The sequence below is a fragment of the Microplitis demolitor genome, chromosome 5, assembly GCF_026212275.2.
Source record: "Microplitis demolitor isolate Queensland-Clemson2020A chromosome 5, iyMicDemo2.1a, whole genome shotgun sequence".
Lineage (NCBI taxonomy): Eukaryota > Metazoa > Arthropoda > Insecta > Hymenoptera > Braconidae > Microplitis > Microplitis demolitor.
The window spans coordinates 19,037,974-19,052,376 of NC_068549.1; the positions used below are offsets into that span (position 1 = coordinate 19,037,974).

The window sequence follows — 14,403 nt, forward strand, 5'->3', positions numbered from 1 at the left end:
ACTGATAAATTACAGAATTTACTCTTTTATTTAATAAGAAAATTTTTAAACTCCAATTTTTTAGGTACCTGACAACCTGGTTATTAATTTATTGTTATTACGGGAATTTTCAATGAATAATAATTAAATAATAAAAAATTAAATAATAATTAATAAATTACTACGGGAATAAATAAATTAAATAAAATGTTTATAGTAAAAAAATGTTTTTATGTAACAGAGTTACAATATTTATTTAAATTACAAAATTATCAAAAGATAAATTCAAAAATTTAATTAATTTTCTTTCAATTATAAAAACAAATTAAATCACTCACTCACTACCCGCTACTCTAGTTGACAACCTTCAAGATTTAAAGCTCGCGCTAAATTACGCGCAGCAGCTAAGCGAAATATTTCAAGTTTGTCTTCAAATTTCGGGTCGTTGCCATGTTCTTCAACACAGCGCATTAGAATAAATGTGTCTTCACTTGAAAACAAAACTTCTTCACTTTCTAATAATGGAATGGCATCTGTCAATAGTATTGACCAGAAACTAAAATAATAAATAAAGATTAAAAATAAATACAGAATATTGTGTGGCAAGAGATGAAATATTTTTCGTAGCCTGCATTGAAACGTAGATTTTAAATATCTAGCCAGTCGAAACAAGACAATTTAAGATTAATGGCGCATGCATTAATTTAATTGTCAATTTGATTAATTAACTTGTAGCCAACAGTTGAATATTCATATGTTATTATCAACTTGACGGCACATTTACCGAAACTGTTTCTTTATAACTTAGTAGCAGAGAAGCTGTGATTATCCGTTGGTCTTAAATTTATTTGTCTCTGACTGACCAGGCATCGAAATTCGCAGTTTCAAAATTAATAATATGAATAAAATTATTAAACAAACTTACTATTTCGGTGTTAAATTTGAAATAATAAGAGCAACTAATAATCGTGCTGCTTCTTTAAACTCTCTCATTTCGTACATTTGATGAAATTCACAATACTTTCCTATAATAAAAAAAAAAAAAAAAATATTATTTTATCTAACAAATGCATACTAAAAAAGACCATTGACATCCAAAATGGAAGTAGATTTTTCATTATTTATTTAATAATTTGAATCCGTAAAGTAGACGGTGGCGTTTAAAGGTTCATCTAAAGCTTATACGATCAATTATATTTATGCTTGTCAATTTTTAAAAAATACTTTATGTATACTTCAATGTTGAGATTTTTAAAGTTTTACACGCAGTAATCAGAATTGGAACAGTTACATGAATTTACTAAGAAGTGGAAGAACGAATGCAGCAGCTAAATTTCCATAAATAAATAGGTAATTATCGTTGAATATAAAAGTAGTACTAAAATATAAAGCTCATTAGATAAGCTACATAAAAATATTAACAATATTTAACTATTATGTATTACTTGAAAGTTATTAAATGAGAAAGTAAAAAAAATGTTTTTTTCTATTTTTCTGAAAATTTTGAAATTTATCAAAGTATTAGAAAAAATATCTAAAGATTAAGCGCCATAGCTTAAATTAAAGCAAATCGAATGAATATAAAGATTCAATCACCAAAAATATATTATCTTTTTAGGATCAAAAGTTATTTACAGATAAATCAAGAAAAGTTGAATTTTTTGAAAAATTAAAAAATCTTTAAATGACTATAACTTTCAAACTTTTTGGCTGATTTAGCTCATCTTCGAACTGAACCGAGCTCTTTAGCTAAAGAATATGTAAAAAAAATTTCATTAAGATCGGTACAGAATTGTGGACGTTATCGTGGGAGAACCGCGCGTTTTATCGTATATATATATATATATATATATATATATATATATATATATATATATAAACTTTTTCACCAATAATATTTTTGGAACCTATTTGACTCAAATAGAAAAGGTTAAAATTTTTGTAAAGCTGCGTCATGAAGACAAATACAACAGTTAGATTTTTATAAAATCTACTAATAAGAATTAAATTAAATATATATAAATTTTACCTAAAAATGTAAGCCTATCACTTGTCAACATGGAAGCTCCTAAATTTTCTAGAAGATCTTTGCACTGAATTTCACTTTCTTCAGCGTAATTTTTAAGAAACTCATCAGCAATATACGTTGCGAATACGCCGTCTTGTGCTTTAATGGCCCATGCTAAAGCATTTCCTATTCTTCCTCGTCTAATACATTTTATTCCTTGGATTTTACACAGACTTCTCACTAAAAAATACATAAATATAAATATTTTAATATTTTAAATAAATATATGCTACAATTAATAATTTTAAAAAATTAATTAAAACTTACCGACATTAATTAAATCATTATTACGAGCAACGTTAATTATTTTATGGATTCTTGCTTCAGTTCCCATAGGTATCGATTGCAATAGTGCTTCTAATCGCGCTATTCCAGACGTTGGACAGTTTTCAAGATAACTTGCGCCACATTGCCAAAGTGACGAATGACTAAATAACGTACTTCCGTAATCCAAAAGAAGCGATTCGTGTAATTGTGCAGTTACACTAGAAAAAAATAATCAATTATGTCTCTATTTCTAGTATATCTAAATTATTATAAATAAATATAAAATTATACTTGGCTTGCTCTTCATCCATTATTTTGAGCTTCTCACAACTGTATAGCAAATCAGTAAGATGAGCAGCGAACCATCCATTGTCATTCATGTATTGAATCTGTTCAATTACTTTATATAAATCACTCTCCATCAGAGCGAGAATAATGTGATCTAAATTCCTGCCGGCTTGCCATCGTTCGGCAATATTATTAGCGTGTTGCGCTAGCTCTGGTTGTTTACAACAAGGTGACGAGTACAGTAATTTTGCGGCAACAAGTTCATACCATGCTTCAGTATATTTAGCAAACTCCCACAGTGTCGATTCGTCACCAGCTATGAACTATTAATTATAATATATATTAAATATCAATTTTCTTCTTTCCTGCAATTAAGCTGTGAGTTTCAATGTCTGCTTTGCCAGACAAAACAAATCAATTTTAGCCTAGTGCGATTTTGCGAACAGAAACTAATGTGACAGTTTTGAGTCTGATTTTTGACCTATTGATAAGACACAAAAATATTAACAACACAACCCGATATTTATCTCACTGAAAAAATTTCTGTTTAAAAGACTTGAGACAAGTGACGTCAAAAAGTAAAGTACAAATAATTGTCAATTAACTCATCATCTAAATTTTTTAATTGAAATGACGTTTTTAAAATGGAAAAAGAACAAAAATTGTCTATAACTCCTAGGACCAACATCTGTATGTCTTACTTGACTTTGAGACAAAAAAAAATTTTCTTAACTTTTTAAAAGACATCTTAAAGGGCCATTTTAACATATACTGTTAAAATATGGTGATGATATTCCCAATATTTCACGTTCTAAAAGCTGTTTAGCAGCTGTTTAGCAGACTTTAACAAGTCAACATACAATGAAAATCAAGAAATACCGAAGAAATGCACAAGAAAAAAATATGGTGCTGGAATAGCTGATTAATCGTAAATATATGTTCAAATCTAGTTTTTTTCAGAATTTCTTTGACTAAAACTTTAAACGCGTTTATCTCGAAACTACTTTTTTCTGCCTGGCGTAGGAAAAAAAAAACTATTCGGTCGATTGGTTTCAAATTTAAATATGTTATTTAATACACTAACAGCTATCGCAGAAACTAGGATAAAATTTTTGCGTTGAATATTTCTATTTTTTAACATGCAAAATGTTAAGAAAAAAAATGCAATTTTTGGACTAAAAATTTCAACAGAGTGTCACTTCTTGAAAAAAATTTTTTTTTCTTTTATTCTAGTTCCTGCGATAGATATATTTATACTGATTAAAAATCCATTAAATTTTTTTGTTTCAGATTCATAGAAGAGCTAAATTGTCCTACACCGCCCGGGTCCTTTTTTTTAAAGGAGCTAACTTCAACGCCACCTTTGAAATGTTAAAAATAATTTTTTTTCTTAGTTATAACGATTTTCGTATATTTAAATTACAATAAAATAATCCCTTAAAATTTCAAAAGGTTTGATTTTTATTAAGATATAAAAAAAAATTTTTTTTAAATCATGAAATTTTCAGCCTCTAGACCACCAGGTCCCCTTAAAGTTATCTCTGTGTTACTTGGGAAAGAACGACTTTCTTCCCTAAACAGGGCAGAAATTTGAACTTTCGGTTCAGCAGGGATGGTAAAAAATGTTTTCTTTGTTAAATTACTTAAATTTCCATATTCAAAATACAGTACTATTTTGTTTGTCAGGCTGTCGATTAGAAATTAGTCTGTTTCGACTGACTCCAGACATCAAAACTCCCAATATCAATGCAGGTATTATGGAAAATATATTGCGCGACACGAAATAAAACATGATTACAGACTTCGGGTGATGTTAGCCCTCACTCTCGTCTGAAACCGTCTTATTTCATACCTTGCCACTTAATATCCTACTTATTCACATTAATAATAAATAAAGATCAGTGTAAATTAATTAATAGCTTTCTTACTCTCATAAGTTCTTCTAAATTATGATCGATCATGAATCTTTTGTACTCGAGATTAGATATTAAATCTGACTGCCAGTGTTTCCATCGCATCGTGAATTCATTAACTGAATAACCCCCATAGACATTATAAACTGGCATTGTTTTTAGTACTTGGTTAGCAGTTACAAAAGCCGGATGATCAGCTTTTGTATGAAATGACAAAAGTGCACTGACTATATCCAATTTACCATGAAGCGCACAACCAATTACAGCTTCCCAATAATTCATGTTTTCTAATTCAGCTCCAATTGTTTTCTTTGACAAAATTTTCATCGCCATGAGCTCACGCGATGGAAAATGAAAACGTACCCACTCTAATAGTTGAGGAAGAACAACATCTCCTATAAAATACAATAAAATAATGAAGATTTATAATTTTTTATAATTAATTTGAATGAAATAAATTATAATTATTACCTGGGAGTGTATCGATGTAAAGAATTTCAGTTAAATGCCAAACACACTCAACATTATAAAATATTGTGAGAAAATTTTCGTACAACTCTCGGTCATCGGATTTATTTTCAGCGGCATCTTGTAAACTTTCGACACAGGCACGTAAAATAGAACGATACTGTTTGCTGTGTCTTACAAGCTCTGGTCTCACTTCATTTAAATTTGTTTTGCCTATTTTTCTTATTGAAAGAAACACACCATTGCTTTCGTTTACTAATTTACGTAATATGGGATTGAATAATATTATTTCCGGTCCAAGAAAATGTACTTGACTGTCGCATGGGTAGAAATTACTATTTTTATCTGTAAAATAATTTTATTTATTAATTAAATCATGGAAATTATTATTCAAAATTACAAATATCAAGTTATGAACTTAAAAATATATGATAATTAAAGTCGTAGGAAATAGAACTAGGAGAATAAATGGATTTTTCATTACACTAATTAACTAGAAATTTAATAATTAAAAATTTGGGTAATTATAGAAAAGAACCCTGCCTATTTTTTGTCAAAAATTGAAAAATAGAGGAATCATTATGATTTTTATTGTTTCATTTCGTTCTACTTTCGACGAATTGATAAAAAATTTTCAAAAATTGAAATCTTTTTTTTATATTTTAAGGTGGACTACTAGTATGAAATTTTGAAAAAATTTATTTATTTTTTTTTCAATCTTCAATCATCTATACCTTCAAAAATTACATACTAAAATTTCGAGGGGATTTCGAATAGTTTTTTTGAGTTATAGCCATCTGAAGAGCAGCCGCTTATCGGTTTTCAAAATACATTTTTCAAAATTGCACTTATAACTCGAAGACGAATCACCCGGTCGATTTGATTCGAACTGCAGCTTCTTTTATATATGTTTCTACGTACCATGAACCTCCAGTTTTTCGATCGAATCAAAAATGTAATTTTGCCAGGCCAAAAATCATCAAATTTTCGCGCGAAATTTGAAATTTTTTTTTAAAACTCCGCCATTTTATTAAATTAAAATTTTTTTCTTAGCCCGAGGATCATGGTACGGAAATAGCTTCTAGTTTAATAAATTTTTTGGTTTTTTTTATTTCCGGTACTGCGAAGGTCACTATCGCTGCAGTAGAGGAATTTTTTTTTAGCCTTGAGAGATTGTGAATAACTCGCTAAATTTTGAACTTTTTGGTCCAAAAATTTTATCATATATTTATTATACATCCACAAATATATCCTTAAAACATTAAAACATTTCATGCAGTAGTTTTCTTTAAAAAAATTCGACAAATCATCTTTTGTTCAGGCGGTCACAATAGTAGTCTCCCTTAAACCCTAGAAATTTGGACATTTTTGTTTTTCACTACCGCTCAATATTTTTTTTTATAAATTCGCCGTAAAATAAAACAAAATAAGAAACAAAAGGACGAAACGTCAATTTTTCGATTTTTTTTATCCAAAAAAAAGGGAAGCTTCACTTTTAAAAAATTACTAAACTTTTTTTAAATTAACTATGAGATTGTGACAGATAATAAAAAAATAAACAAAAAATGAACAATAAATAACAATTACAACTGTGTAGTGAAAATAACATATAACAATAACTAACCTCCTGAATAAACATTAATATGTTTATGGGCAAATACTCCAAGTTTATTACCAGTACGCCAAGTAGCTGCAATACCTGCTCGTCTGCATAAATCATCAGGTATTCCCTAAATAAATAAATAAATTAGTTTTTTTAAAATACCGGATTTTAGGTTAGAACCTGAACTCAATAAAAATGTATGGAAATACTCACGAATATTTGCGGATTATCTTCTTCAGCCATCACTCACGTTAGTATATTTAATATAAATATATCAAATTAATGAATAGTTACTTTAATGTAAATTTAAATTAATACTTATTGTCTATTATTGCTACGATGTTTATAAAATGTGTAAAAAAAAATGTCTAGTACATTTCGCGGTAAATTAAGTCATAGAGGTCCTTGACGTTGACTTTTTTCAGGCATGCGTAAAAGTACATATTATTGAAAGTGGTGACGTCGTGAAAGCAGCTGAGAGAAAAAACAAAGATAGAAATGTATTAAAAAGAGACGAGATTAGAAATAAATTTTTCCCGCTTTAATTTAAATTTCGATGTCTAAGAATCCCTAATAGCCACTTTAGCTTGAAATTGACAGTAATTTGACAGTTGAAATTACCGAAATTTGCTGCACAATTTGTCAGCAAAAGTTGTAAAGAAAAAGTTGCAGTTAATTTTTTCTAAATTTATAAATTTAGCAAAAGTCTACTTTTCAAAAATTTCCTTGAATTTGTTGTCAAATTTCCGTCGACTTTGGACTTTTCCATTTTTGATGACAGTTTTAATACTTGCTATTGAATTTGACGTAAATTTACTGCCCGAATTAGAATGCAAATTCACTTCAAAAGTTGACTAGAAAAAAGTTGTCAATTTTAAAATAAATTTTTACATCAATTTATTGCCAATTTGACTTGGAAAATTGTTAAGTATTATTACACTGTGAAAATGTTGACAATTTTATGTATAAATTTGCTTAGCTTCTGAAATGGTCAAAATGAACATCACCTTAGCCGCCATCTACAGTAAATTTCCCGAAACAATTTAAAAATAATTACCAACTACAGCCATCTAGTTATCAAAGTAAATTTAAAAAAATCAGTAGATAATGAAAATCCATTTTTAAAAAATATCAAAAACCCCACCATTAGGTATAAGAATAATAATGAGGATGTATGAACAAACCAGTCCAAACGTTATTGGTTATTTGTATTTGTATACCTCACCCGAAAGTGTTATTTCCCCAAGTACTTTAAGTTACACTACCACTAAACACTAACAATAAATTTATTTACCGACAATTCAAAATAAATAAATAAAACAATTAATCACTTAATAATACGGCTTCAGCTTCAGTTAATACTCAATAGTGTCAATAATGTTCATCAATCAATACAATAACATTTATCCAAAACAGTGATTACATTACATTATAATTTTACTTAAACCCATATTTATTATCAGTAATTTTAAGCTGATAAATTAAAATTGTTAGATATTTTTAAAAGCTCAATTTTTATAACTCGTTATTATTTTTATTTAAATTTAAAATATTTAAATTTTAAGTAGGCAACAAATTGTCAGTTAACCTTTACACTGGACTGATTATTTATTGACAAGTGTTTATTTTATATATATATTTATATTTATATTAATAAGAAGAAATATAAACAAATGGCTAATTTACGACAAACTCCGTTGACATGCAGTGGACATACCCGACCTGTTGTTCATTTGGCATTTTCTGATATCACAGACACTGGATATTATTTAATTTCAGCATGCAAAGGTTCGTTAAAATTAATAAATTATTTAAAAATTAATAATTATGGCAATTATTTATAAATTAAATAAATAAATTAGTTAAAGTTTTTATTTCTTGATATTCAAATCCTTCAAATACAAAATATCCGTATTGTTGATTGCCTTGGCCTAGTTCCGGTATTTTTCAAGGCTTCAGACTTTTATTTGCCGATACTTAAGGTCGCTATTGTGATTTAGCATAACGATATCTTAAATAAATTATAATTTATTCATTTATTTACTTGTTTTTATAAATAAATTTAAAGTTATAAATAAAATAGTTTAGTTGATTAAATTTAAAAATGTTTAATTATCATAATTTATATTTATAGTATAAGGAAAAAATGTATTTTTATATTTAGATGGAAAGCCCATGTTGAGACAAGGTGACACTGGAGACTGGATCGGGACATTTGAAGGCCACAAAGGAGCTGTATGGGGAGTTGATTTAAATCGTCAAGCTACTCGTGCAGCCTCTGGTGCTGCTGATTTCAATGCTAAAGTCTGGGACGCTATCAAGGGCGAAGAAATTCATTCATTTCAACACAACCATATAGTCAAGTCGGTTGGCTTTAGCACTGACTCTAACAATCTTTGCACAGGGTCAAATGAAAAACTACTTCGTATTTTTGATCTCAATAAACCTGATTCGCCGCCTCAGGTTATTACATTTTTTAATTATTTCTTTTTATGCCTATCGTTTATTTATGATTATTTTTATTCAATAGGTTTTTTCAGGGCACACGAGTTTTATAAAGCAAGTTATGTTTTTCAATGACAATAAATTGATAGTAAGTTGTGCGGATGATAAAACTTTGAGAGTGTGGGATCGAAGCAATGGCCAAGAAGTCAGACGAATTGACTTTCCGGCTCTTCCGAGCTCGATGGAAGTTTCTAAGGATGGAAAAATAATTACGACGACGCATTCCAATACTGTGTCATTTTGGAATAGCTTAGAGTAATTTTTTTTTTATTGTTCTATTATTCATCTAACCCTGATTAAGAAAAATGATTCACTCCGTGCTAAGTGTATATTTATAGATTAGTCGATTCAAATTGTTTTAAATCATTTCAAATAATTTTTCTTAATCAAAGAAGAGAACTACTGGTTTTAGACACTAAGTACTTGTTTTAGATACCGGAAATTTTATTAATTTCGCTAACCGCGAATTGGTTCTGCGGTTACGAATTACGTTAATTTACTGAATTTTGCCGTAATTTATCATAAAATAGAATAAAATGCAGTAATTTGTGGCATTTTCACAATACAATATTGTTCATTTGACGTGAATTTGCGACCCGAGTTATAATGCAACTTCACTTTAAAAGTTGTATTCAAATTGTCAAAAACGGAAAAGCCTGAAGTTGACGGACATTTGATGAAAAATTCAAGGAAACTTTTATTAGGGGTTTTTTTTTTTTTAATAACAAAAGTAACCTTTAAATTGAGGAAAAATTAATAGCAAATTTTTTTTTTCAACTTTTGCTGTCAAATTGTCAGCAAATTCGGACATAAAATTTCGGGAATTTCAATTGTCAAATTACTGTCAATTTCAAGTTAAAGTGGCTAGTAGGGTACTGAAAATTTATAGTTAAAAACCGTACGTTTATTATAAAATACCGGAATTTTTTCGAATACCGTAAATTACTGTAATTTACCGTGATTCGAATCTGCCAAAAAAACTACTGAAGTTCAAATTAAATTACCTATAAAATGCCGTAAACGGCTCGATAAGTTGAAATGCGGCTGAGTATAAAGAATTAAAAAAAAATTCAAACTTTCCGATGTATTTTAAATGGGAAAACTTCAAAATCAAACGTCGGATATTTAAAACTATAATTAAGGGCTGAAATTTGCAGGGAATTTTTTTTCAATATCTACAACAATATTTTAAAGTGGGAGTGAAAAAAAAATAGTCGTCCCAAACGGACCACCCTAATGTATATATTATATTCGTGAAGGTTCTGGGATTTCCAATATAATAAAAATAAGCTACCAAAAATTTTATAATAAATAGTCATCTATGAAAAAATATAATAACATTAATATGACCATGCGTAATGCAATGCTTAATACAATAATTAATACGATTCTTGATAAAAATTTTAAAAAATTCACCGAAACTCATAGCTTTGGTCTATTAAAGATAACTTGGATCCTTCTTAAAAATATGTTCAGTTTTTTTTTTACTCGGAAGTTGGGTACATTGGATTTTGAACCGTCAGTTGATTATATTTATAAAAAATAAATTATTTATGACATGTATAAATATTATTTTCTGAGGCGGACAATGTTACCTTGAAAGACTCACGTTTTCCAGGTTTACTGTCGCGATGTTTTTATTATTAAATTTAAAATAACTTTGTGTTTTTGCGTATTGACCTTGATATATATATACATATATATATATATATAAATATCTTGTTGATATCATTTAGTAATTATATCAATTAACATTTGTTCAGACTTTCAGAATATTTATTATAATTGACCAATAACATTAAATCATTTATTTATTTGCCTTACGCGTACGCTGGTATTTTTAGAAATTTATCAACTAATCGATATTAAATCGAAAGGGCTCTGATGAAATAACTACTTAAACATATTTTTAATATTCTTTATAAATCAAAGGGTTTAGTGTCCAAAACCAGTGCTTCTACTTTATTTTTTTTCTTAATTCTTACATTTATTTTTTTCTTATTTTTAATTCTCTATACCAATAAGAGTAAGATCATAAAATTTTATTTTAGTCCCTAAAAAAATGGAGGCCTACATATTTATCTTTTATGAAGTAGTAATTAACTATAATTTTTATGATAATAATATTTATTAAAAATTTTTAGCTTAACGAAAATACGTGAGTACACGATTCCTACTCAAGTAAACAGTGTCAGTTTGCATCCAGATTGTTCGATATTTGTTTGTGGAGGTGAAGATTTGAAAATGTACAAATTTGATTACTCAACTGGTGTAGAAATGGGTATGTTAATATTTTTATAATAGTTAATTTTTATATTACCTGCGTTAACACTACGACTTTCCATTTTTGTTTTGTCAGTCGATACGAGCCAATTTTAGACCAATACGATCTAGCAGGAAGAACCTCATTAGTTTCTGATTTGAATTTTTCCCTGTCAGAATGCATTTGTTTATTTTAAACCTTTATAGTATATTATACACCTAGGGAGAAAAGTAGGACATTTCAAACCGCGTTTTTAATTGCTTACCTGCGCTGAAAATTTTAATTCCCGCCCTGTTTATTTATTTATTTAATAATTTTATCAGCCTTGAGACTTATGTCCCCTAAGGGCCGTATACAAAAGTATACAAATGGCGTCCCTAATACCAAAAAGGCATATGTTGTATACAGATCTATCATAAGTGGTAGGTTGAAAAGGAAGAACGTTTTTCTGTCCTTTTATGAGAAATATACTGTTCATTTTGAAAACCAGTCAGACTGTCAATTGTGTGTTAGAAAATTAAAAAAAAAAAAAAAAAAAAACAACATTTCAATTGATTGTTGTAAAATTTCTTAAATTCAAATATTTAAAATGCAGTATTATTTTTTTGCCGCGCTATCGGTCAGAAATTAGTCTGTTTCGACTGACTCCAGACATCAAAACTCCCAGTATCAATGCAGGTGATTTAAAAAAATATAAAACGTGGTACGGAAAAAAATAATACGAGACTTCGGACAATGTCAGCCTCCGCAGTCATCTTCAACTAAAATTGTTGCATTTCATCCCTTAATACGCAATATACTATCGCATTTAAAAATAAAAATTTAAATAATTTGGCGCGCGTTATAAAATTACAATAATTATCCAATTTTTTAGAATCATTCAAAGGACATTTCGGACCAGTGCATTGCGTAAGATTTTCACCTGACGGTGAATTATACGCCAGCGGATCCGAGGACGGTACTCTGAGACTTTGGCAAACGACTGTTGGAAAGACTTATGGACTTTGGCGGTGTACTGATCAAACTACTACCATTCAAGAAAATTCATCAACTGTCAATAATAAACATGAAGTATCTGCCAGCTAAACTAAACCGTCCCTCAGTTTATATAAACAGAATTAAATATTTTTTCTGTCACTATACAAACTGATAATAAATTAAAACCCGGCGAATATTTTATGTAAATATGAGATCTCATATAATGTATCAATATACTTATCAACTATCATTACTCATATTGTATGAAGCAAATTCAAAATTCATTAATTATCATATGAATAAGTATCGAACATTATTTCAGGGGGGAAAGGGGTCCGAGATACAAAAAGAAAGACCATATTTTTGTGATTTTTTTTTCAGAGTACGTTCTTTATTAAAATTCTTAAAATTTGTGACATTATTAAGCATCATTCTAAGAATGTTCTACTAAATTTTCATTAAAAAATATTGATAACTAAGCCAGTGGTAGTGGGGAGAGACGAGTCACCTGAAATAAAAAAACCAAAAAGATTTCTTTAGTACATAAGTTTATCTTGGATTTGAATGAAGGAATAAACAAAATATTCATTTTTGAATTTTTGGCAAAGTAGCAATCAAAAAACTCTGATTTTTTGCCAAAAATTGCTTCTTTTGTTTAATTAAAAAATAAGTAATTATTGAAAAAAAAATCTTTCGTTCAAATCTAAGATAAACTTATGTACTAAAGATATCTTTTCGGTTTTTTGATTTCAGTCATGAGTTATCCTGCCTACGGCATGGAGACTTTTTTTTCAAGGTGACTCGTCTCTCCCCACTACCACTGGCTTATTTTTCAATATTTTTTTATGAAAATTTAGCAGAACATTCTTGGAGTGATGCTTAATAATGACACAAATTAAAAAAATTTTAATAAAGAACGTACTCTGAAAAAAAAAATCACAAAAATATGGTCTTTTTTTTTGTATCTCAGACCAGCCTCCCTTTCAAGTGGCCGGCATATGGCCGAACGGTAGATAGCCGGCACTAAAATATGAGAAGAAAAAATAAATTATGAGAGAATAGAGTTTACGATAAATAATAATATATTTAAAATGTAAACTCTTCGACTTATGGAAAAATAATAATTAAGAAATAAATAAAAATCTGATTAAAATTATAATAACATATAATCAACAATACATAAAACACTTGTCAGATATAATACATTGAGTAAAAAAAGACAATAAAAAATAATAAAAATAAACAATTAGCACAATCATGTCAATTACACAATTAAAAAAAAAAAATTCTGCATTTTCATTACAATTAGTGATATTTTTTTTTTTTTAACATTAGATTAGAAAAATAATTTTAAATATTATATATATACTATAAAAAATTTAGTCACCGTTAATTTAATTCTAAATATACATTTTATAGTCGAATCCTTTTGTATACACTCTAGAACGTGTCATACTCAACTCATTAATACTTTTTATTTTTTTGTTTTCATGGCATAACTTTTTTTATTTTTGTTTTTATGTTATGATTAACCAATGACAGGGTAACAAGACCAATAGCGGGTCAGCTAAGGTCATTTTTTAAATTTTTAGAAAAATATTCACCGAGATAAGGATTTTAAGAAAAATTATTAACAGTTTTTATCAATTAGTTGAACGAAATTTTGTAAATAAATTTTAACTTAAAAAATCTGGCCTTCCAAATTCAAATTGGTATGAACATATTTGATGAAAATTTTATAGAAGTTTATTTTTAAAATTTCGTTTAATTCCTAATTGATATCAAACGTAAATAATTTTTTTTAAATCTACATCTTGTCAAAATTGTAACTGCGTCTTCTTTTTTTAAATTAATGCCTCAAATTTTTTTAAATTAATTGATAAAATTATAATTTAGGTTATGACAGTTCAATATCACTGAAGATTTTCAAAAGATGGAAGGTATTGTCCGAGAATAAATTAATTACACTTGTGACTTTTTTTCCGGCTATTAGTCTTGTTACCTTATTAAAATATATTTGGTGATAGTTTTTGTATTTAGTTTCTGTCAAATGAGAGAATCACCCGTATGA

General features: G+C 28.1%; 2 protein-coding genes across 2 annotated transcripts; one reads left to right on the forward strand and one right to left on the reverse strand.

Annotated features, from left to right (window-relative positions):
- Nucleotides 1–199: 199 nt before the first annotated feature.
- On the reverse strand, nucleotides 200–6,987 carry LOC103569063 (nuclear pore complex protein Nup85). The gene is made up of 9 exons (XM_008546150.3): nucleotides 6,800–6,987; nucleotides 6,608–6,713; nucleotides 4,987–5,328; nucleotides 4,531–4,910; nucleotides 2,606–2,925; nucleotides 2,315–2,532; nucleotides 2,009–2,227; nucleotides 905–1,004; nucleotides 200–535 (listed from the first exon to the last, which is right to left on the reverse strand). The coding sequence occupies exons 1-9, from the start codon at nucleotides 6,827–6,829 to the stop codon at nucleotides 328–330; spliced, it is 1,923 nt and encodes a 640-aa protein (XP_008544372.1). The 5' UTR covers nucleotides 6,830–6,987; the 3' UTR covers nucleotides 200–327.
- Nucleotides 6,988–7,748: 761 nt separating this feature from the next.
- On the forward strand, nucleotides 7,749–14,132 carry LOC103569062 (serine-threonine kinase receptor-associated protein). Its single transcript, XM_008546149.2, has 5 exons — nucleotides 7,749–8,374; nucleotides 8,751–9,049; nucleotides 9,117–9,346; nucleotides 11,236–11,372; nucleotides 12,229–14,132. Exons 1-5 carry the CDS (start codon nucleotides 8,260–8,262, stop codon nucleotides 12,438–12,440), a joined length of 993 nt encoding a protein of 330 aa, XP_008544371.1. The 5' UTR covers nucleotides 7,749–8,259; the 3' UTR covers nucleotides 12,441–14,132.
- Nucleotides 14,133–14,403: the final 271 nt, after the last annotated feature.

Excerpts from the sequence above, each read along its gene's own strand:
- LOC103569063 (XM_008546150.3), bottom strand. The coding sequence starts at position 6,829 with ATGGCTGAAGAAGATAATCCGCAAATATTC. Across the intron at positions 2,533-2,605 it reads ATGGATGAAGAGCAAGCCAA|TGTAACTGCACAATTACACG; the intron begins GTATAATTTTAT and ends ATTTTTTTCTAG. Across the intron at positions 1,005-2,008 it reads TGATAGGCTTACATTTTTAG|GAAAGTATTGTGAATTTCAT; the intron begins GTAAAATTTATA and ends TTTTTATTATAG.
- LOC103569062 (XM_008546149.2), top strand. The coding sequence starts at position 8,260 with ATGGCTAATTTACGACAAACTCCGTTGACATGCAGTGGACATACCCGA. Across the intron at positions 8,375-8,750 it reads TTTAATTTCAGCATGCAAAG|ATGGAAAGCCCATGTTGAGA; the intron begins GTTCGTTAAAAT and ends TTTTATATTTAG. Across the intron at positions 9,050-9,116 it reads AACCTGATTCGCCGCCTCAG|GTTTTTTCAGGGCACACGAG; the intron begins GTTATTACATTT and ends TTTATTCAATAG.